The sequence below is a fragment of the Monodelphis domestica genome, chromosome 4 (assembly GCF_027887165.1).
Source record: "Monodelphis domestica isolate mMonDom1 chromosome 4, mMonDom1.pri, whole genome shotgun sequence".
NCBI classification, from domain to species: domain Eukaryota; kingdom Metazoa; phylum Chordata; class Mammalia; order Didelphimorphia; family Didelphidae; genus Monodelphis; species Monodelphis domestica.
The window spans coordinates 227,711,669-227,733,124 of NC_077230.1; the positions used below are offsets into that span (position 1 = coordinate 227,711,669).

General features: G+C 38.7%; 1 protein-coding gene across 3 annotated transcripts in view; it reads right to left on the reverse strand.

Annotated features, from left to right (window-relative positions):
- Positions 1-4,632: 4,632 nt before the first annotated feature.
- The window catches only part of SC5D (sterol-C5-desaturase), a 37,319-nt gene continuing 20,495 nt past the window's right edge, over positions 4,633-21,456 (reverse strand). Inside the window, exons 4-6 of one of the 3 annotated variants that reach the window (XM_056794210.1) lie at positions 19,226-19,326; positions 8,240-8,282; positions 4,633-7,324 (exon numbers count right to left, since the gene is read on the reverse strand). In XM_056794210.1, coding sequence (XP_056650188.1) covers positions 7,317-7,324; positions 8,240-8,282; positions 19,226-19,326 — 152 coding nt within the window. In that variant the 3' untranslated portion in view covers positions 4,633-7,316. Of the gene's footprint in view, positions 7,910-8,239; positions 8,283-16,849; positions 18,415-19,225; positions 19,327-21,456 lie in introns of those variants that run through there. The other 2 variants (XM_056794209.1, XM_001380211.5) reach the window with 2 other exon arrangements.

The following is a 21,456-nucleotide window of genomic DNA, read 5'->3' on the forward strand; positions in this document are numbered from 1 at the left end:
TGGAGTTCCCAAGCTTCAGATTCTCTGACTGGAATCTTGAGTTTTTTTCTTCTTGCACCTCTCCTGTTCTCTCTCTGCATCTGATTTCTGCCTTGCGCAAATTGAATTTGATTTCTCTCTTACGCTTATGAGAAGGAATGCTATCCACATCCAGAGAAAGAACTCTGGGAATAGAAACAGAGAAGAAAAACAACTGCTTGATCACATGAGTCAATTGGGATGTGATTAGGGATTTAGACTCCCCAAACTTTTTACACAGGGGGCCAGTTCACTGTCCCTCAGACCAATGGAGGGCAGTACTATAAACAAACAAACAAACAAACAAACAAACAACCTTTAAACAAATCCCTATGCACACTGTACATCATCATTGCCACCACTATACCGGGCAGCAGTATACACAGTGCAGAATCCCCTCCTCCAGATTGCCACTCACCGTTGACATCTTCCATTGTGCAGCCATTTAATCCTTTGTGTAGCACCTCATTCTCTTTCGGCTACTCTCAGAACAAGGTGCCACTCAAAAGATTATGTCACCAGAAGTAGAACATGAGTGACGTCTCACTTTGAGGCACCTCCACATACAGTACTCCAGGAGCTCAAGATGCTAATGCATCCTGTGCTCCTCTCACTGACCACCAATGAAAGAAGTGCCCCTTCCAGAAGTGTGGTGGGGGCTGGATAAATGGCCTCAAGGAGCCACATATGGCCCTTGGGCCATAGTTTGGGGACCCCTATTCTAAATGATCAGCCTAGTGCAAATATCAATAATATGGAAATAGGTCTTAATCAATGACATGTGTAAAACCCAGTGGAATTGAGTGATGACTATAGGAAGGGGTAGAAGGAGGAGAGGGAAAGAACATGAATCATGTAACTAAGGAAATTTTTCTTAATCAATAAAATAAAATAAAAAAAATAAATTTAAAAATAAATAAACAATATACTGTTTATTATTTTTAGGAAAGACCCATCCAGATATTCCTATACTTTCTAGTGTTTTCAATAGGAATTAACATTGTATTTTGTCAAAGGCTTTTCTGTGGCTATTGAGATAATCATGTTATTTCTGTTGGTTTTGTTAGTGATACGGTCAATTGTATGGATGGTTTTCCTAATATTAAATCATCCCTGCATTCCTGGTATAAATCCCACCTGATCATAGTGGATAATCCTTGTGATAACTTGCTGTATCCTTTTTGCTACTATTCTATTTAAGATTTTTTGCATCTATGTTCCTTAAGGAGACTGATCTGTAGTTTTCTTTCTTCTTTTTGACCTGCCTGGCTTTGGAATCAGTACCATATTTGTGCCAAAAAAGGAATTGGGTAGAACTCCTTCTTTGCGTATTCTGTCAAATAGTTTGTATAATATTGGGATAAGTTGTTCTTTGAATGTTTAATAGACATCTGGTCCTGGGGATTTTTTCTTAGAGAGTTCTTTGATGGCTTGTTCAATTTCTTTTTTCTGATATGGGGTTGTTTAGGTTTCTATTTCTTCCTCCATTAATCTGGGCAATTTATATTTTTTTAAATATTCATCCTCCACTGTGTTCAGAATGGTGAACAAATATAAAACAACATGGATGCACCCACGATCAAAACAGTGGCATCTCATTGACTACATCATTGTATGCTGGTGAGACATCCAGGATGTACAGATCACCAGAGCCATGAGAGGAGCTGAATGCTGGACAGACCACCGATTGGTTAGAGCGACTCTTCAAATGCACATTGCTCCTCGCCATCCAAAATGCGCCCAGACAGTTCATGCATTTTACAATGTGAGTCCTCTTAGAGATCCATCTTATTTGCAAACATTCCAGTCCTGCCTGGATGACAAGCTGTCTGCCAAGGAACCACTCACTGGAAGCTCAACCGAGAAATGGAACCAGTTCAGAGACACAGTGAAGGAAACATCAAAGGCAGTCCTAGGCCCCAAACAACGCAACCACCAGGACTGGTTCAGTGAGAACAACACTGCTATTGAAGACCTATTGAGAAAAAAGAACAAAGCCTTTATGGAGTGACAAAATAACCCAAACTCTGCTCCTAAAAAGGACAGATTCAAGTCTCTCCAAGACACGGCACAGTGTGAGATCGGGAAGATGCAAGACCTATGGTGGGGAAAAAAGGCAGAAGAAATCCAGCGTTTTGCTGATACAAAAAACTACAAACAATTTTTCAGTGGCCTCAAGACTGTCTATGGGCCATTAAAACCCACCACCACTCCCTTGCTATCCTCTGATGGTGACACTCTCATAAAAGATAAAAAAGGCATCAGCAATAGGTGGAAAGAACAGCTTCTCAACCGACCCTCTTAAGTCGACCAAAGCACCCTTGACTAGATCCCCCAAAACCGCACCATTGAACAACTTGACATCCCTCCTTCAATAGAGGAAGTCCAAAAAGCCATTAAACAAATGAGTGCAGGCAAGGCACCCGGTAAAGACGGGATCCCAACCAAGGTGTACAAGGCCTTAAATGGAAAGGAGCTCCAGGCATTACACATAGTGCTGACCAGCATATGGGAAGAGGAAGACATGCCCCCAGAACTCAGAGATGCCTCCATCATAGCCCTATACAAGAACAAAGGCGCACGAGCAGCCTGTGACAACTACAGAAACATCTCACTACTCTCCACTGCTGGAAAGATCCTTGCCTGTGTTATACTCAACAGACTCCTGTCATCTGTTTCAGAGCAGAACCTGCCTGAATCACAATGTGGCTTCTGACAAGATCGCAGCACCATCGACATGGTCTTTACGGTGAGGCAAATGCAGGAAAAATGCCTTGAGCAGAACCTGAGTCTCTACATTGTCTTCATAGACCTGACGAAGGTGTTCGACACAGTGAACAGGGACACATTGTGGGTGATCCTCAGCAAGCTCGGTTGCCCAGCAAAATTCGTCAAACTGATCTAGCTCTTTCATGTCAACATGACAGGGGAAGTCCTATCTGGTGGAGAGACTTCTGATCGCTTCAACATCTCCAGTGGTGTGAAACAAGGCTGTGTCCTCGCTCCGGTGCTATTCAACCTATTTTTCACCCAAGTATTACAACATGCTGTGATGGATCTAAATCTGGGTGTCTACATCAAATACCGACTGGATGGCTCACTATTCGACCTTCCCTGCCTGACTGCAAAAACAAAGACAACAGAGAGAGACTCATCCTGGAAGCTCTCTTCACAGATGACTGTGCTCTCATGGCCCACCAAGAAAATCATCTTCAAACCATTGTGGACAGGTTCTCCACCACAACAAAACTGTTTGGCCTGACTATCAGCCTCAGCAAAACAGAGGTGCTTTTCCAACCTGCACCAGTGAGGCCAACTAACCAGCCATGCATTACAATCGACGGCATGCAGCTTTCTAACGTCAACACTTTCAAGTACCTGGGCAGCACCATCGCCAACGATGGGTCCCTAGGCCACGAGATTAATGCCAGTATCCAAAAGGCCAGCCAGGCAGTTGGGTGGCTGCTCTGTAAAGTCCTCCAACACAGCAGTGTAAGCACTATGACAAAGCTTAAAGTGTATAACGCAGTGGTCCTCAGCTCGCTCCTGTACGGTTGTGAGACATGGACGCTGTACCGGAAGCACATGAAACAGCTGGAGCAATTCCACCAACACTCCATCTGGTCAATCAGGAGGATCCAATGGCAGGACTGTATCACCAATCAGGAAGTCCTCGACAGAGCCAACTCCACCAGCATTGAAGTAATGGTCCTTAAAACTCAGCTACGATGGTCTGGACATGTCATCCGCATAGACCCACAGTGAATACCAAGACAGGTGTTCTATGGTGAACTGTCAGCTGGACTCAGGAAACAAAGCCGACCAAAGAAAAGATTCAAGGATCAGCTAAAGTCAAACTTGAAGTGGGCTGGCATTACACAAAAGCAACTAGAACTTGCTGCCTCTGACAGAAGCAGCTGGCGAACCCACATTAACCATGCCGCCGCCACCTTTGAAGATGAGCAACGTTGATGTCTTGCCACTGTGCATGAACGCCGACACCAGACGACAACCGCACCTCCCGTAACAACTGGCGTCCCATGTCCCATGTGTCACAAAGTTTGCGCCTCAGTCTTTGGACTTCAAAGCCACATGAGGGTACATCAATAGATGATAATGCACAAAGACAATTGTCATTCTCGGTCACCAAGAGACTACCACTTAAATATTCATCCATATCACCTAGATTGCTATATTTATCATCATATAATTGAGCATAATAGTTTTTCATGATTGCCTTAATTTCCTCTTCATTCGAGGTGAGGTCCCCCTTTTCATCTTTGATACTGTCAATTTGGTTTTCTTCTTTTCTTTTTTTAATTAGATTGACCAGTACTTTGTCTATTTTATTTGTTTTTCCAAAGTGCCAGCTTCTAGTCTTATTTATTAAATCAATAGTTCTTTGACTTTCAATTTTATTTATTTCTCCTTTGATTTTTAGGATCCCTAATTTAGTTTTCTTCTGAGGATTTTTAATTTTTTCACTTTTTAGTTTTTTAATTTGCTTGTCCAATTCATTGACCTCTGCCCTCTGTGGTAGAGGCATGCATGCAAAGGACAGAAGCTGGAGATGGGTCAGCTGTCAGTCAAATGAAGATTCCTTTTGGAATGTGACTGGGAAAAGCAGTTTGGAGCCAAGCCAACGGTGACTGTTTTTCTGGGACATGGCTGAGGACTTTGGGCTTTCTGGCTGACTGAAGGAAGAAGCTGGTTTATCCCTGGGTCTTGGGATAATCAAGTTGGAGGGGACCTGACTGATTTGAAGGCAGAAGAAGAAGGACAATTGTTCTTATATCTCTCTCTGACTGGTTCTGTTTCATGCTAGTGACTGAATTGCCATTTCTCTCAATATGTTCCAACCTAACACTCACTGTAGATAATAGGGATATCCCACCCCTCTTGACTCCATCCTCAACCCTTGTCCTGTCTTCCCCAAATAAACCCTTTGTTTGACAAAGAAGATTAAGAACTATATCATTGAAACCTCACAGCATACACTGAGTGACTTGAGGGAGCCTGAAGAAGGGGGGAGGGGAAACTGAAAGACTTCTGAGGAGGGAAGTAGAAAAGGGAGGAGGTTAGGCAAAAAGAAGATAACTATCTGATCTATTAGTTAGCTCGTATCCATCAAATATATACCCTCAAATATCATCTATTACACCTCCCTAAATGGTTAATATATGAACTCAAGGATATAAATTTCCCCCTGAGTACTACTTTGGCCATGTCCCATTGATTTTGGAAGGATGTCTCATCATTGTCATTTTCTTCAATGAAACTATTGTTTCTATGATTTGTTCTTTAACTAACCAATTTTGGAGAATTATATTGTTTAATTTCCAATTAATTTTTGATTTGCCTCTCCATGAACCCTTACTAATTATTATTTTCATTGCATTGTGATCTGAGAAGTTTGCATTTATTATTTCTGCTCTTTTTTTTTTGCAATGTTTTTATGCCCTAGTATATGGCCAATCTTTGTGAATGTACCATGTGCTGCTGAAAAGGAGGTGTATTCCTTTTTGTCTCTATTTATTTTTCTCCACATATCTACTAACACTATTTTTTCTAAGGTTTTATTTACTTCTCTTACCTCTTTCTTATTTATTTTTTGGTTTGATTTATCTAGTTCTGATAGAGGAAAGTTCAGGTTTCCCACTAGTATAATTTTTCATCTATTTCTATCTATTTCATGCTACTCATTTCTCCTTTAGAAATTTGGATTCTATGCCATTTGGTGCATACAAATTGAGTACTAATATTTCCTCATTGTCTATACTGCCTTTTATCAGGATGTAATTACCTTCCTTATCTCTTTTGACTAGATCTATTTTTACTTTGGCTTTGTTAGATATCATGATTGCGACTCCTGCCTTCTTTTTCTCAGTTGATGCCCAATAGATTTGGCTCCATCCTCTTACTTTCACCCTATGCGTATCTACCTTCCTCATGTGTGTTTCTTGCAGACAGCATATGGTAGGGTTTTGGATTCTAATCCACTCTGCTATTCGCTTGCATTTTATGGGTAAGTTCATTCCATTAACATTCAGAGTTATGATTACCAGTTGTGTATTTCCAAGCATTTTGATTTCCACTCCTAGTCCTGCCCTTTCTTCTTTCATTATTTCCTTCTATACCAGTGTTTTGTTTTTAATCAGTCCCCTAATACCCACCCTTATTTTACTTCCCTTTCTACCCCATCCCTTCTTATCCCCCCGTTATTTTCTTTATAGTCCTTTTAAACTAACCCCTACCTTCTCCCTCCCTTGTATTACTTCCCTGTCCCCCAATCCATTTGTTACCCTTCTTCTTCCTCAAATGCAAATCAATTCTCTGCCCCAATGTATTTAATTGTTCTTCTCTCTTTGAGTCAATTTCAATGCACGTAAGAATTGAGTATTTTCTATCTCCCAACTTCTTTACCCTTCCAGTGTATTGATGTTCTCTCCCCCTCCACCATGTGCTTTTTTGTGATATATAAATTTATCCCTTTTTCTTTTCCCATTTCTCTTAGTATTAACCTCTTTTAACTCTAGTTACACACACACACACACACACACACACACACACACACACACACATATATATATTTATGCCTACATATATCCATATACATATTTATTTCTTGGTATTTCACTTTATACAGTTTGTTACTGTTCCCTCTAAGTATAATTCTTCTAGCTACTGCAACAGTTAAATTTAGTTTCTCTACTAAAAGCATTATATTTTAGAGATTTTTAAAGATTGAAAAATAAAGAAATACAAAATTATAAAGCACATGCAACCTATATCTTGCCTGGTAGGTAGAGAGCTGTGTGTCTCTAGAAGAGGAGGCAGAGAGACCTGAAGTAGGCGTAGAGTCACCTTAAATACAATTTCTGTTTTCAGCCCAGGTGGGAATTCAGGTGGGATTATAGGGAATTCTGGTAGCTCCCAAGGACTTCTGGGAATTGCAGTCCGGGGTTCAAATCTCCATTTTTACATTTCTCTGTTTGATCATTATTGAGAAGTTTCCCCCAAAAGGATCATGAAAACATAATCAACTTAAACATTACAATAATTTGAGGATAAGAGGGAAAAAAAGAACAAAACAAATAATTGCTAGATGTATTGACAAAAAGTCAGTTATGGGGCAATCCCCTTTGGCATGAAAGTATACATACAAATAAATGTTCAATCAACCACACCCAAAGGTCATTCTTGATCTTCTCATGCAGCTTGTGGTCTGGAGGCATCTTCATGGTGTCTTCTCCAAAGAGTTCAGTTTCTGGATTTGGAGAGGTAGCATGTTTCTTAACCTAAAATTCTTCTCAAAAGGAATTTAAACATTGAAATTTAAAATAATAATATTTTTACATTCCCCTGTGAAGAGGGTGATTGAAAAACACAGGATCACTTAGGGATGCGTAGCTGAGTTATGAAGTATATGAATGAATTGGTAAGAGAAATTAAAAAGACACCAGAAAAATCCAAATAAAAAAGATAATTTCTGGATGAGAATATAGACTATCAAAGTCTTATATGTAAAAATTGGAAGTAAAGGAAAAGTAAATCTATATAACAGGTCCTTGAATCAGGGCCCAATTCAAATGATCTAAGCAATGATGCATTTACCCAGTCAGTAGCTAGGACTACAGAAAGTTTGCCACACTATGAAAGACAGAAAAGGGACTAGATTATAGAAGCCAAGTAAAAGCCAAGTTAGGGATACTCATCTGTAAGCATTTTCACAAGAGTGTGGATACAAGGAAGGCCTATGTCTTAATGTATGTTAAGTGTCTCAACCTTGAGTCTTCACATTAATATATCCTGTGTGCTCTTTTGTGGAACTAATCAGGTTTAGCTTTGTGCTTCATTGGCCCTGTGCAATGGCTCTTTTGTATATCTTCTCCTGGAATCAGATAGAATCATTAAGTAAAGTCCCATAATTTTTTAAAAACAATTAGTGGCATCATTTTTATAGTCTCAAGCATTTTGGGGCATGCACTGACATTTTAGCAAATGTATTTTAAGATTATATTACTGCAAAATCAAAAAGTTAAAGAAAATCTTAATACTGGTGACATATGATTCAAATATAAATAGGAGAGGAAAAATACTGGAATAGTATATTGCACATGCAAGAAAAATATAATAAAGAGTTTTAAAATTCAAAAATATAGCTTATAATCATTGACATGCTGTGTCAGCTAAGAAAATATAGAATACAAGGCTTTCTCACCAAACATGAGATCCATTTCCTCTTCATATCTGGCCATGATCCACTGTGAGTACATGCAAATGAATTTTACAACATAACAGTTTTTTTTTAAATAAAGAACACTGATACAAATATGTAAGTATCAATATCCGCAAAATTTTTCAATAGTCCAGTTAATTACAATAGCAAACAAACACATCACCATTTTTACATTAGTTGCTGTATGGCATTTTTAAAAGCCTATGAACTAACTGATGGATATTTGTCACAATTTTTACAAACTTAGCAAATCTTTCAACCTTGATAAACATATATTTTTACAAAGTGAAACTTATTTTGGGTATTGAACATCATCAAGAATTCTAGATATCATTCTGGTGGAAGTAAAGTGGTGAGCTGAAGAGTATACATGAAAGATGCTCCCTTTTTTTTGGGAGGCTTCTAGGGGTACAATGCCCTGGGATTAACTTCCTAACATCCATTCACATTTTTATAAATGCGGGAGTTGGGGTTTATAATTGTATTTCACTTCAGCTACTAAAATGGGTCTCACTTCATGTTAGGGGCAGGCAAAATGACCAGAGATTGTTAAGAAAAATTCTAAAAATCATATCTAAAGAACCCTTAAAATAAATTTGAGATATTTAGCTCATTAAATTTTCCAAAGGTTGTTATAGCAATTTTCTGATGGAATCCATCTATCCTCTATGTGACAATTTACAAAGTCAAAAATAGAAAACCTGTTGTTATCTGGGCCTACTCAATAATGTTTGTTCATTATAGTTATAGGCGAAAAGCAACAGAATTTCACAGCAGTTAAAACCCAGTACTTTAAAATGATTCAGTGTAACAGAATAGTATTGAATGCAGTAATATATGGACTTAAAATCACAAAGTTAAACCTTAATCAAAACAATCAGCAAAATGCAATAAAATAGAGATTTTTATAAAACATGGAGTCTGAAATGCCTTAAAAATATAACCTCCAATCTCTTTAAAGTTCCTTGGGTTTTTATACATTTAGATGCCTATTGTCAGAAGGCAGGAGATTGGTAATGGCTAGGCAATGGGGGTTAAATGACCTGCCCAGGGCCACACCAACAGGAAGTGTCTGAGGCCAGATTTCAACCCAGGACCTCCCGTCTCTAGGCCTGGCTCTCAATTTACTGAGCCCCTGAGCTGCTTCCCCATAGTGAGAGTGAGTTTTAGGAATCTCAAATTTTGCCAAAGAATTGTAGGGAGTTGAATTTTTTTCCTGGCTCCCAGGTGAGCTAAGTGAAAGAATCAATACAGTCAAAAAATATCCTTTTAAAGTAGCCATGCTTTAAGTTCCTATTTGGAAAAGTCTCTTCCTTCTTTTCTTTCTCCCCCTCTGCTATCCCCTGCCCTTTGCCATGTGGAGGCTAATTGTAGTCCAAAGTAAAATCACCCCTGTTTTTGACTAGTTGGTGGAAGTGAGTCTTGGGCCTGTGGTGATGAGCGATCTGCTCTGAGGCCAGGGTTGCTGGGCTGGGATCAGCTGGGCCAGGTGATTGAGGGAGAGGCCAGCAGCAAAAGCCAGCACGGAGCTGAGGTGGGCAGCCGAAGAAGGAGTGATTTGAATCAAACAGGTCCGGATTGCAGGCAGGCATAAGCAGGCAGCAGGCAGCAGGAGCTGGACCGAGCCGGACCGAGCCGGGCGGGCGGGAAGGGCTGGGACCAGGTGAGCAATATTGAATCGAGAAAATCAGAAGCAGATGGCTGCAGGCCAGAGCTGATCAAGACAGTTTTCTAAAAAAGCCTCTTGGAGAAATGTGGCTTAGAAATCATTATCTAGGCTATCTTTAAAAAAAAAAATTGAGAAGTTCTCATCTAATCTAGTGGTCACCAAAATTGTAAGAGTTAAATTTAGTTTCTCTACTAAAAGTATTATATTTTTGGAGGTTTATTAAAGATTAAGCAATACAAAATTAGAAAGCACATGCAACCTACATCTTGCCTGCTAGGTAGAGAGCTGTGTTTCTCTAGAAGCAGAAGCAGAGAGATCCGAAGTAAGTGGAGAGTCAGCTTAAATACAATTTCTGTTCTTGGCCCAGGTGGGAATTCAGGTGGGATTAGAGGGAATTCTGGGAGCTCCCAAAGACTTCTGGGAATTGAAGTCCGGGGTTTAATAGTCATTATTTCTATAGTTGTTATTAAACTGTGTATTCCTTCCAATCATCTTAAGAAAGGTTCTACATTCCATCATTTTGTGGCCCTTCTTCTCACAGAAGTGGCAGGTTACTGATTTATTTGTGAATTCCCGCAAAGGGGCTATAGTCTCTCCCTTATTTTTCAATTGCCTTTTAACATTTCAATTTCTTTCTTTAAGTCTTCCACTGATGTATTGTGTTCCTCAGGTCTTTTTACATGACCTTTATAAACATAGGTTGCTACTCTCCTCAGTTCTTTGTGGTTCAGAGTCCCAATTAGGACAGCTAGTTTTAAAGTAATCTTTTACCACTGAACAATTCTCAATGAATTGCCTATGTATTTGCCTAATGTCTCTTTCTCTGGATAAATCAAGGTCCATATATGTATTTCCTACATCAATAAGTCTGTCCATAAACTGGGAGGGTGTTTTATCAATATCTTGTCGGGTTCTTTCAAATTTTGACCATTTTTCAGGTCTATCAGAGCAAGCTCTCATGGCTGTCAATAATGCTTCTCTGGCCTGGTTTAGTTTTGTGCCATCTAGTTCAACATTGGGGTTCCAATGTGAATCTTCAGTTGGCCAATAATGTCCTCTTCTACCTCGCTTCTGATTAGCCAGAGAAACGATATTATTTTTCTCTCTTTGTCAAAAATGTCTCTAACAAATTCTCAACATCCAACCAAGTGGGGTCAAAAGTTCTGAATATGTTCTCTAATTTTTTTATAATCAATATTGGTTCTTCCTCAAATGATGGAATATCTTCCTTAAATTTATTTAAATCATCAGGGCTAAAAGATGTATGATGTCTTACAGATACCAAGTTTCCATTTTTATTAAAAGTGGGTACTTCCCTTAAAGGAAATAAGCTATCTGAATTATTTGGTACTCCTGTTTCTAGGATTCTTGCTCCGTTCTCAGTAGGGTAAGTATGAGAAATAGAAGAGTTGGGCACACTGAGGGAGAGGGTTTGTTGTTGTCCCATAGTGCCAGAAAGATCAGAGGTTGGAAGGATATGAGAATTGAATTGGGCAGGGTGGGAAGGAGGAGCCAAGGAAAATGGGTGAAAGGATACAGAGGTGTTAGTATTGGAGGAATAAGTAAGGTGTGAAGTGGAGGCATTAGGATCAGAAGCATGGGTGGTGTGTGAACTTAGAGTTGATTGTGTAGGGTCGGAAGCATGGGTGTGGTGTGTACTTAGAATTGAGGGTGTGGGGTTGGAAGCATGAGTGGGGTGTGTACTTAGAGTTGAGGGTGTGGGGTCAGAAGAATGAGTAGTGGGAGGAGTGGGTTGGTTAGAACTAGGGTTTTTGATGGTCTTAACCAAACCTTATGAAGTAGGGTCTGAGAATTTTTTAAGGTTCACAATACCAAGCTAAACTTAAAATGGGCATATGATTTAGATATAAAGAGTGAAATAAGCACAATAGGGAAGCCTAGAAAAAATTGTTTTTCACATCTATGGATAAGGGCAACTTTCATAACCAAAGAAGAAATAGAGAGGATCAGAGGAGGTGCAATGGATAATTTTGATTATATAAAATTTAAAAGGTTTTGCACAAACAAACTCAATAAAGCCAAAATTAGAAGGGACCAAAAAACTGGGGGAGGTGTTAGGACATTTTTGTGGAGCTCCCAGAATATGCCACTTTGTATTGCATCTTGAGCTCTTTTACTCTATGGGAGGCATTATTAAATTCCTTTCTGTGTTTTCTGAGATGCACAATAGCCTTGGGTTATTATGTTTGACAGTCTTTCTCTTGGTCAATTCCACAATTTGTTGTTTACCATTGGAATTGTTAAATTAGCCAATATGTATCCTGAAGTTTGCAGTGTAGCTTTGTTGTTCTGGAAGTGATCTGTGTTTTTTTAAATTGATATTTTGTTTTCTGTGTTCATAAGTTCTAGGCAGTTTTCTTGTATAATGGGGTTTGTGCCTTTTGATTTGTTATATTCTTCTGAGATATGTGATCTTTAAGTTCTCTGTGTATCCTGCCTTGGGGATCAATATATTTTTGCTCATATAAGGATTATGTGTTCTTTTAACATTATTGTCTTTTATTTTTCTTCTTTCAGATGGTCCTTCACTTAGCAAGACACTGCTAAGCACTTTACAAATATTATCTTAATATAATCCTGTGAAGGGTTATTATTAATCTCATTTTAGAAACGAGGAAACAGAGGCAAACAGAAGCTAAGTGATTTGATCAGAATCCCACAGCTAGGAAGTGTCTTGAGGCCACCTTTGAACTCAAGTCTTCAGGACTCTAGGACTTCAGTGCTCTGGCTGTGTAGCTGCCTGTCTTCTGCATTTGGATTCTCAATCAGTTGTTCTCTCTTTTGTTTCCTTGGAGAGACTCACTAATGCAGATTGAAGTTTTTCTATTTTGCAAAATATTTCTACTGTGCAGGCCACAAATTATGCATTCATGATTTTTATTTCTTTCTTGAAACTTTTAAAAATATTTTGAAGGGGTCCCATGATCTCCTGGGAATCCAGTGTCTTTTGACTAATCAAAAGTTGATTCGTTTCTTTTGTCTTTAGTATTTCTTTTAAAAAATATTTTAATCCCAAAGTTTAAACATGAATATATCTCAGTTATTTCTAATGACATTTACAGTGACATTTTTGCTTTTCTACACCTCTACATTGAGCAGGAAGGTAGAGCTAGGTGGGACTGCAGATAGTGTAATGGGAAAAGGATAGAGATAGGATGATATTTAAGAGAAGCAGAAGGCTGTCTTTAAGGCACATACTAGGAACTCAAGGGACAGGATTTTAGCAGACAGAAGGCAGAGGAGGAACAGTTTGGAAGGGACAACAGCTAGAGTGAGTAACTTCCTGGAGGAGGTTTGGCTCTTCCTGTCCAGAAGGGTGGAAGAAAGGAAGCTTGTCAGAGCTTAGCTACCTCAACCTGGCTGTGATGAAGGAGAAACCCCTAAATCATTTTTGGAGGTGCTCTGTTTGACTGGGGAACATCTAGAAAAGGATCTGAACCATACATACTGTGCTTTCCAGAAGTTTTTTATCTACAAATCTTGTCAGATCAGCTTTAAAGTTTTACCTCAGGGGTCAGACCCCCTGGGGTGGACTTAGCCATTTGAGAGCACTCATAATGGGTTTTGGAGACAGCTTCTGAACTAAATCTAACCAACTGCTGAGGGTCATAGATAGGTTGCTTAGTCAGCTTTTGGGGAACACCTAGACAGAAATAGGGAGCTGGTAAGTTAGCCAGAAGGCTCAAAGGCTCCCTCTTACAAGGGATATAGAGGGTTGTGGGGTGAAGAGCTAGATCCCTTAGAGTGAGGGACCCCTTGTTCTGATCCTCAGTTTGTATCCCCTCTTATAATAAAAGAGATACTGATTTTATACATCAATTGTCTCCAAGGGGTTTGCACAACTGGCCCAGTGAAAGAAACTGATTCTGCTTCTTTCTCACTAACCAGAGTTTAGACTACCCAGAGATCACAGGTATTCAGGGAGATCTCTAAACAGAAACTACTTTATCCACTTTGGGTCTCCACTCCCTTACTCTTTTTTAATATAGAGAACTGGGCTTGAGTCAGGAAGACTTCAGGCGAAATGTGGCCACAGAAAATTACCAGTTATGTGATCTTGGGCAAGTCATTTTTCCTGCCTACCTCAATTTCCTCATATGTAACCTGGGGATAGTAATAGCACACCTATAGCCCAGGGTTGTTGTGATGATCAAATGAGATATTTGTAAGGCACTTAAAGTAGTGCCTGGGACGTAGGAGGTGCTTAATGCTTGCTCAATTCTCATTTTGTAGGGTTTTGAAAGTCCATCCTCTAAGTTACTAATTGAATTTTTGAAGCAATCTACCAACTCCAATAATGTTCCTTGTGGGTAAAGAGCTACTGCTAAGCCTGGCATACTGATTTTTATTCAGGTTACAAGAAGAGGGGGAAGGGAGATTGATAATCAAACTCAAAGGGGTGGTCTGCCAGACAAATGAACGTTATGAGGTAGTCATCACAATATGCAAAAGCAGATCCTAATACATAGGTATAGCTAAAGCTCATATCAGGAGTTCGCTTGACCTAAGGCATAAAAGCTTTATGGGATATAAATGCTTAATGAGTGTTATTGGCAATACAAAGAGACTAGGATAGCTAGTCAGTCTTCCAAGGGAGTGTAGCCTTGGAAAGGAGTTGGAATTTCACAAGGTTCAAGTCGTAATTGAACTGAAAGGCATAGAGATTAGTCTAGTAAATGAGCACATTGCTCATAAAAGTAGCTTTTTGAATACCTCTATAATATTTTCAAGATTTGTATATGCTTGGACTCCTACAATTTTCTTCCTTCTGAAGTTTTTAGTGGATTGTATCTTCCCCCCTCTTCTTCCTTTGCCACCCCCCCCTTCTCACTTTCTGACACTTCCCCTTTTGATGGTAATATTTCCTCCAGGATTGGGGGGACATTGTCTCAACTTTCTTTGATATTGGGGAATTTACATCTCCTTATTGATATCAACTGAAATTGCTCTTTTAAAAATTAGCAATGAATCTCTTAATTGAAAAATCTGGTGGCCTTTTCTCAATATGTCTGCAAGATTTGACATTACTGACTACTCCCTCCTCAGACATTCACCTGAATTTTTGTGATTCTATTTTCTCTTGGCTCTCCTGTGGCTTTTCTGATCAGATTGGTCATCCCCTACCTCCCATCCCTGAACTATAAGACTATCTTGAGCCCCCTTCTCTACTATCTCTAAACTGACTTGGTGACCTCATCAGCTCACATGGTTGTTCAATGGCCATTTTTATGCCAATTATTTCTAGATCTACGGATTCAGCCCAAATCTTGCTTAACAAGCAATAGTTCAACATTAACCACTATTTATTATTCAAAACAAAATTCATTACTCTTTCTCTGAAAACCTCCCTTCTTCCAAACATCACTATCCTTCCAGTCACCCAGGTTCTCAATCTCAGTCAGACTTAATTTCCCATTCTCCCTCACCCACTATATTCAACTAGTTGTCAGATCTTGATTCTGTTTCTATGTCTTGTGTCTATTCCTTTATCTCTACTTTTACATGGTTGAGGCCCTCATGATCTCCATGGTGCAATGGATGATGCATTCTGGGCCTTGAATCAGGAGGAACTATGTTCAAAAACTGCCTCAGAAGATTCCTGTGTTGTTAACCTGTGCAACTTAGCCTGTCTTCCTCAGTTTTTTCAGCTGTAAAATGGGGATAATAGCACTGACCTCCCAGGGTTGTGAGATGAAATGAATTGTTTTATAGGACTTGCTTAATAAATGCCTGCTGCCTTCCCACTCCTTCCTCCTCTTTCTTGGATTATTATATCTCATTGCCACAAGTCTTGCCCTTATCCACATATGCCAAAGGGTTTTTTACCCAAGTATGGGTCTGATCATGTCACTACTTTGCTTACAAAATTTCAGTGGCTTCCCTTCTAGGATCGAATGAGGATCTATTGATTAGCACCTGGTTCAGTCCCTTTCAGTTATTATGCACTGCTCAGTTTCATAACCACTATGCTTCAGCCAAATTAGTCTATCTGCTTGTTCTGCCCATTTGCTCTGGATCTAGAATATACTCCCTCTTCCGTCATGTAGAAGAATCTCCAATTTCATTCAATAATCCGCTTATGTCACACCTTTTACCTAAGGCATTTTACGTTCCCTGCCTCCTCTCCAACCTCAGCTGCTTGTGCCTTCCCAATTGTCGTGGATCTATTTGGTATATATTTCTATGTGTATAAGCAAGCAAAACCTTCCATAGAAAACCTTTCCTGTTTCTTTCATTGCTAGCATCTTCTCTCTCTCCCTTGTATTGCTTCTGTATATACTTATATAGATAGGAACCTGGAAGGTTCTTATGCCAATTACACTATAGGCCTGGCTGCTATCCCTGTCTCTATCCCTTCATCTGTCTCCTAATAGAATGCATGATCCTTTTATCTTTTGATCAGCCCCAGGCACAGAGTAGGCACCAAATGTGTTGATGGATACATGTCATCTCCCCATATTAAAATCAAATAGCCCTTGAGCACAAGGGCTATTTGATTTTTGCTGTAGTATCCTCAGTGCAGGTAGGTACTTAATAAATGCTTGTCAGTTGATTGATTTATTTCCACTATGACATGCTTCTTTTGTTTCTTCAGATATTTTAGGACATCTGTGGAAGGACTCCCAATCTGTGAATGAGAAATCAGCTGAGCTCTTCTAGTCTTCTGAAATCTCATGCTTTGTCTGAGATGAGGGATGGGAGGTCAATCACACCAAATCACAGAACCTCAGAGGTCACCTACTCAGCCTAAATTCTACTTCTTAAACTCTAGCCAAGTAAACACCCAACAAATACAATCAAAATGAAATGCCTGTGCACTAACGATTGACATCTGCACAAGTCTTTAACATTTCTTGTTGCTTATGACTAAGTTTACACAAAAACCACAGAACACTAAAGTCTTTACTATCTTGTGAGGTTTAATTGGATCAGTTTGACAATAATGTTTAATTTGTATTGAAATTTGAATTGAAATAGTTGCATAGAATGCTTTTGCAAACCATAGCTTTCTAATATTTATTTTTCCATGCACAGTATTTAGCTAAATCTTTTTTGGGGGAATGACTTAATTGCAAAATTAATCTTCCATATTGGCTATTTATTTAGAAAGTCCATTTTATAGAAAATTGTAGGTATGTAGTTTTTGACACGTATCAAAAGTGCAGTGCATCAATTTAATATAAAATTAGTAGTCAAATATAGTCTTATTCAGATATCAAATTTCACTTTTTAAAGTACATTCAGATTCTAGCAATTAAACCAAAGTGATTATTACAGTTAAAAATTTTTAAAAACACCTGAAAGTTTTATTTATGTAATCTTAGACCTGGATGAGTTATATAAATAAAACCTGGGTAGTTTCTATTTAGGGAAAAAATTAAATTCACTTCACTATAAGACACAGAGTCTTAGTAACTTTACATATGGCACTGTCCTCCAAAATGAGTTTCCTGGGTATAGGAGGATGGCAAACCTTGTTACATTGGCTATTAATTAGCTTACATTATTTAGTTGCTAAGTCATATACCAGAAAATGTAATTACACAAAGACATTCTCATTTAAATAAAGTGCTGCAAGTAGTCATCCCACCCTTAACAGACCAATCAACACTGCCACAATAAGGTTCTCCACCCTTAGATTAAAAGCTCTTGGTTACAAAATTAATTTTCCTCAGTGAACAGGAGTATAAGGTACATTACATACAATCACCCTGCTATCCTTCATCATTGTCTTTCTATACATTTTTTGAGGCCTTAAGAATCACAGCCTTTCCAGTAGTCAACAAATACTTAAACTCGGCCTTAGTCCAGTATCTGGTGTTGGAACTTTAGGGCACAGATTTTGGTGCTTACAGACTCCTCCATCACCATAATCGTATTTTAACTGCCCTGAAAGTGTTGACTTAAATGACATCAGAAGAGTTCAATGTGATAACGTCCCTTGGATGCCTATTGAATAGTTTTTTCTTTTCTTTATAAATGTTGGTATTTAGCAGTGACTAACAACAATTTACTTAGTCTTTAAATTCTCTCCATTGAATAACTCTTCATTCTGGCAACCATTTCTTGCATGGCCATTTACATTTTTTCCAACTACTTTCTTTATATAATGCATTGGTCCAGTGCCTTTAAGAGCAGAAGGATACTTGAAAGATCCTCCAATTCTATCCCACAGTGTGAAATATTGGCCATAGTTATAATCAAAAAAGAGGTGGTGATCTGTGTGATGGGCTGCACCATTAATAAATGGTTCTAAGATTTTTGGAACTTGGTAGTAACCATCATGAATGGAAATTGTCCAGAGATTCACAATGATGTAGAGGGCTAAATAAACCACTTTGTGTAATGGAAAGAAGAAAGGATATATATGATATGGTACTCCCTGAAGGAAGCCATCCATTGGGTGGAAAGCATGACTTGCAAATGGAGTAGTAATCTTCCAAACATGATGAGGCTTGTGTAGACGCTACAGAAGGAAAAGGAGACCATTATCATAAAACAACTTTATTATGCAAAATTCAATTTTTCATATAGAATATACTTAGAGATGAAAAGGATCTTCAAGATAATCTAGGTCAGCTCCCTTACTTGATAAATGAAGAAAATGAGATCTAGGGTTAAATGGCTTGCTCAAAGCCATATATAAGAATATGAATTTAGATATATAGGTAAAAATTATAGCTTTCTGGAGAATCCCATCCAAACTCTTGCTAATGAACAAAATTAACCTTGTAAACTCTTAAAAATGACTTTTTTTTCAGCATAGTGATAAGAGCAGAGGTCTTGAAGTCAAGAAACCTGGATGAGAGTTCAGGCAATCTTAGACCTACAAGATGTGTCCCCATGGGCTAGTCACTTGATCTCTAAGCCCATTTCCTCATTATCTCTGAAACTGTGTTAATGAAAAGGCAGGTAGATGGCTCAGGTAATTCAGAGCTAGGCCTAAAAATTGGAGTTCCTGGGTTCAAATCTGGTCCCAGACACTTCCTAGTTTTGTGACCTTCAGCAAGTCACTTAGCCCCCATTGCTTAGCCCTCACTGCTTTTCTGCTTTAGAACACAGTTTGTGAAATGACATTAAAACTTTCTTGTTATTTATGAAATTGTGATAATGGCATTCAAACTATGTGTCTCTATGAAAAAAATGACTCTTTAAAAATAAATTCCTTTTTAGTGCAATATAGATTTATCAAAACACAAAGATAAATCGGGCTTGTTAAGAGCTGTGACCGAAAGAGTTGTAGTAGAATTTTTCCACTTTGCCTAGAATAACTCTACCTTATATACAAGTTTATGGTGAAGGCCCCGATGAATCCAGTAGATCGACATATCAGTGAAGAAGAGGAAGGATGCCATACTAAGAATGACTCCAAGCCAACCTAGAAAATGGAGACAAGAAAAGGAGCAGAATCATACTTAAGCCTTGAAGTTTCATGTAATAATTGGTTGGCAGAATTACAAACTATATTATAAAATAACCTCCTGGGAATTTTCTAGTAATCTATATGATTATTTCCTCCCATTCATTTCCTACCTCCTTTCTCTGAGAGTTCAAATTGTTGTTTGCCCTTAATTTTTGAAAAGGATCAATGATATCACAGGGTGATGTCTTGACTTACTAGTTAATTGGATCTAAATGAGGCAGAGTTGCACAAAGTTGGAAGCCTCATATTTTCTTCCAGCATCATCAAAGTCCAGTGGCAGAACAAAGGTCAGGATGACTGGTGGCAATAGCACAGAATGCAGTGGCTAACCTTGGCTTCTTTGAAGGCTGACCTAATTCTAAGTGTTCCACAGTGCCTGCTTTGGCTACCTTCCTGACTGTTGGAACAAATTCTGCCCATCTGTCTATTCCACTGGGGAAAGTCTTTATATGCTCATGATAGACATCCCCCTCAGTCACTGATGTTACCTGTCAGTCATCCTCAACCTGTCTTTACTGGGGTGTGGCTGCTGCACATGCTATAGATTCTTGGTTAATGAGCAGCCCTGAAAAAGAGTTTGGTAAGCCCTCACAGCAGAAGAACTAGTCCTCTCTGAACACTCCATGCGCTCATGAAACATGACACTTTAATGCAAATCTCAAAGATGTTAGGTTTTTTTTGGTAAATGCCTAATTACTTGAAAGCTTTATCTAAGATTAAAAAAATTTTTTTTATCCATTGCCTTTGACCACTCACCTTATGTCACCTTTTTAAATGTGTTTTTTTCCCCAATCCATCTTTCTCTTTTCATGATCTTATCACATCATGCCTACATTATTATAATGGCTTCTTAATTAGTCTCTCTGCTTCTAAAACTGTCAGATTAACATTTTATTGAAAACTTCACTGAAATGCCTTTGTTACTTTTCTATTGAAAACCATGTACATAAAATATTTTTGTCCATGATTTGAATGAAGACTCAAGGGCATGAATAATTATCAAATAATTCAATATCAATAATTATCAAACCTAAAGAAAAACTGAAGTTGGGAGGTATAATGTCTTAGATGACAAAACTGTATTCCAAAAAAAGCTTTATAGGATAGAACTCTCTGGGCTCCAGGGAGTACAGTGGAAGGAGTGAACAGTGCTCTAAAGGAAGAGAGTGCTCTAAAGGGGCACTGGAGGGGGTAAGGCTATGATGAATGGAATAGGGTTGTAGGAAGTTAGGGATGGAAAATGGGGTTTGTACAATAGTGGGAATTCAGAATTGCTGAGATGTGTGTAATCTAAGATAGGGTAACCATAGAGGAGTAAATACAGACAGTATCAGGGGTTAGAGAGAAGTCTAACAAGGGTGACTCATGATTAGATTATTTGAGGTCCTCTCAGGTAATAATAATGTTGCATTTTATAAAGCTTCTGGAGTTGGTGGTGCTTAATCTGCCTTAAAGAAGGTTCTGAGGTGTGAGAAGTAGAAAGAGTCTAGACCTGGAGTGGTCCTGAAAAGTCCTAGGAAGCCACAGAAGCCAAGGAGTGACAGCTGCTGCCAAGCCCCGTCAAAAAACCAGAAGGCAGGTAGTGAGGATTCAGGGTAGTGAGGGTAAAAAAGACCTTATGGGTTCAGTCAGTGTTGGAGGTGGCCCAGGGAGCTAGAAGCCCAAGGTCCTTTCTTGTTCCCAGTGGTCCATATAAAAAGGACTCAGGGAATTAAATAGAGTATATACAACCTTCTACCTAAATCAATTTCATGATATGACAAAATGCTAAATTTATTTTTAGTCTTCCTTAAGAAAAGCAGTGTATGCAAAATAGGCAAAATGACAATCCTTAATCAGATCCCATTTGGAGTATTATGTTCAGTTCTGGGTGCCACATATTTCAGGACATCTGGCAAATGAGGGGATCTAGAAAATGGGGATTCAGAGTGTAAAAAAACATAGCTCAAACTATGCCATATGAGTAACAAAGGAAATGGAGGTATTTTAGTGTGAAGAAAAGGAGAATTAGCGTGAACGTGGTTACTGCATTACAATCTTTAAAGGGTTGTTTTATGAAAGAAATGGGAGATCTGCTTGGTCCTA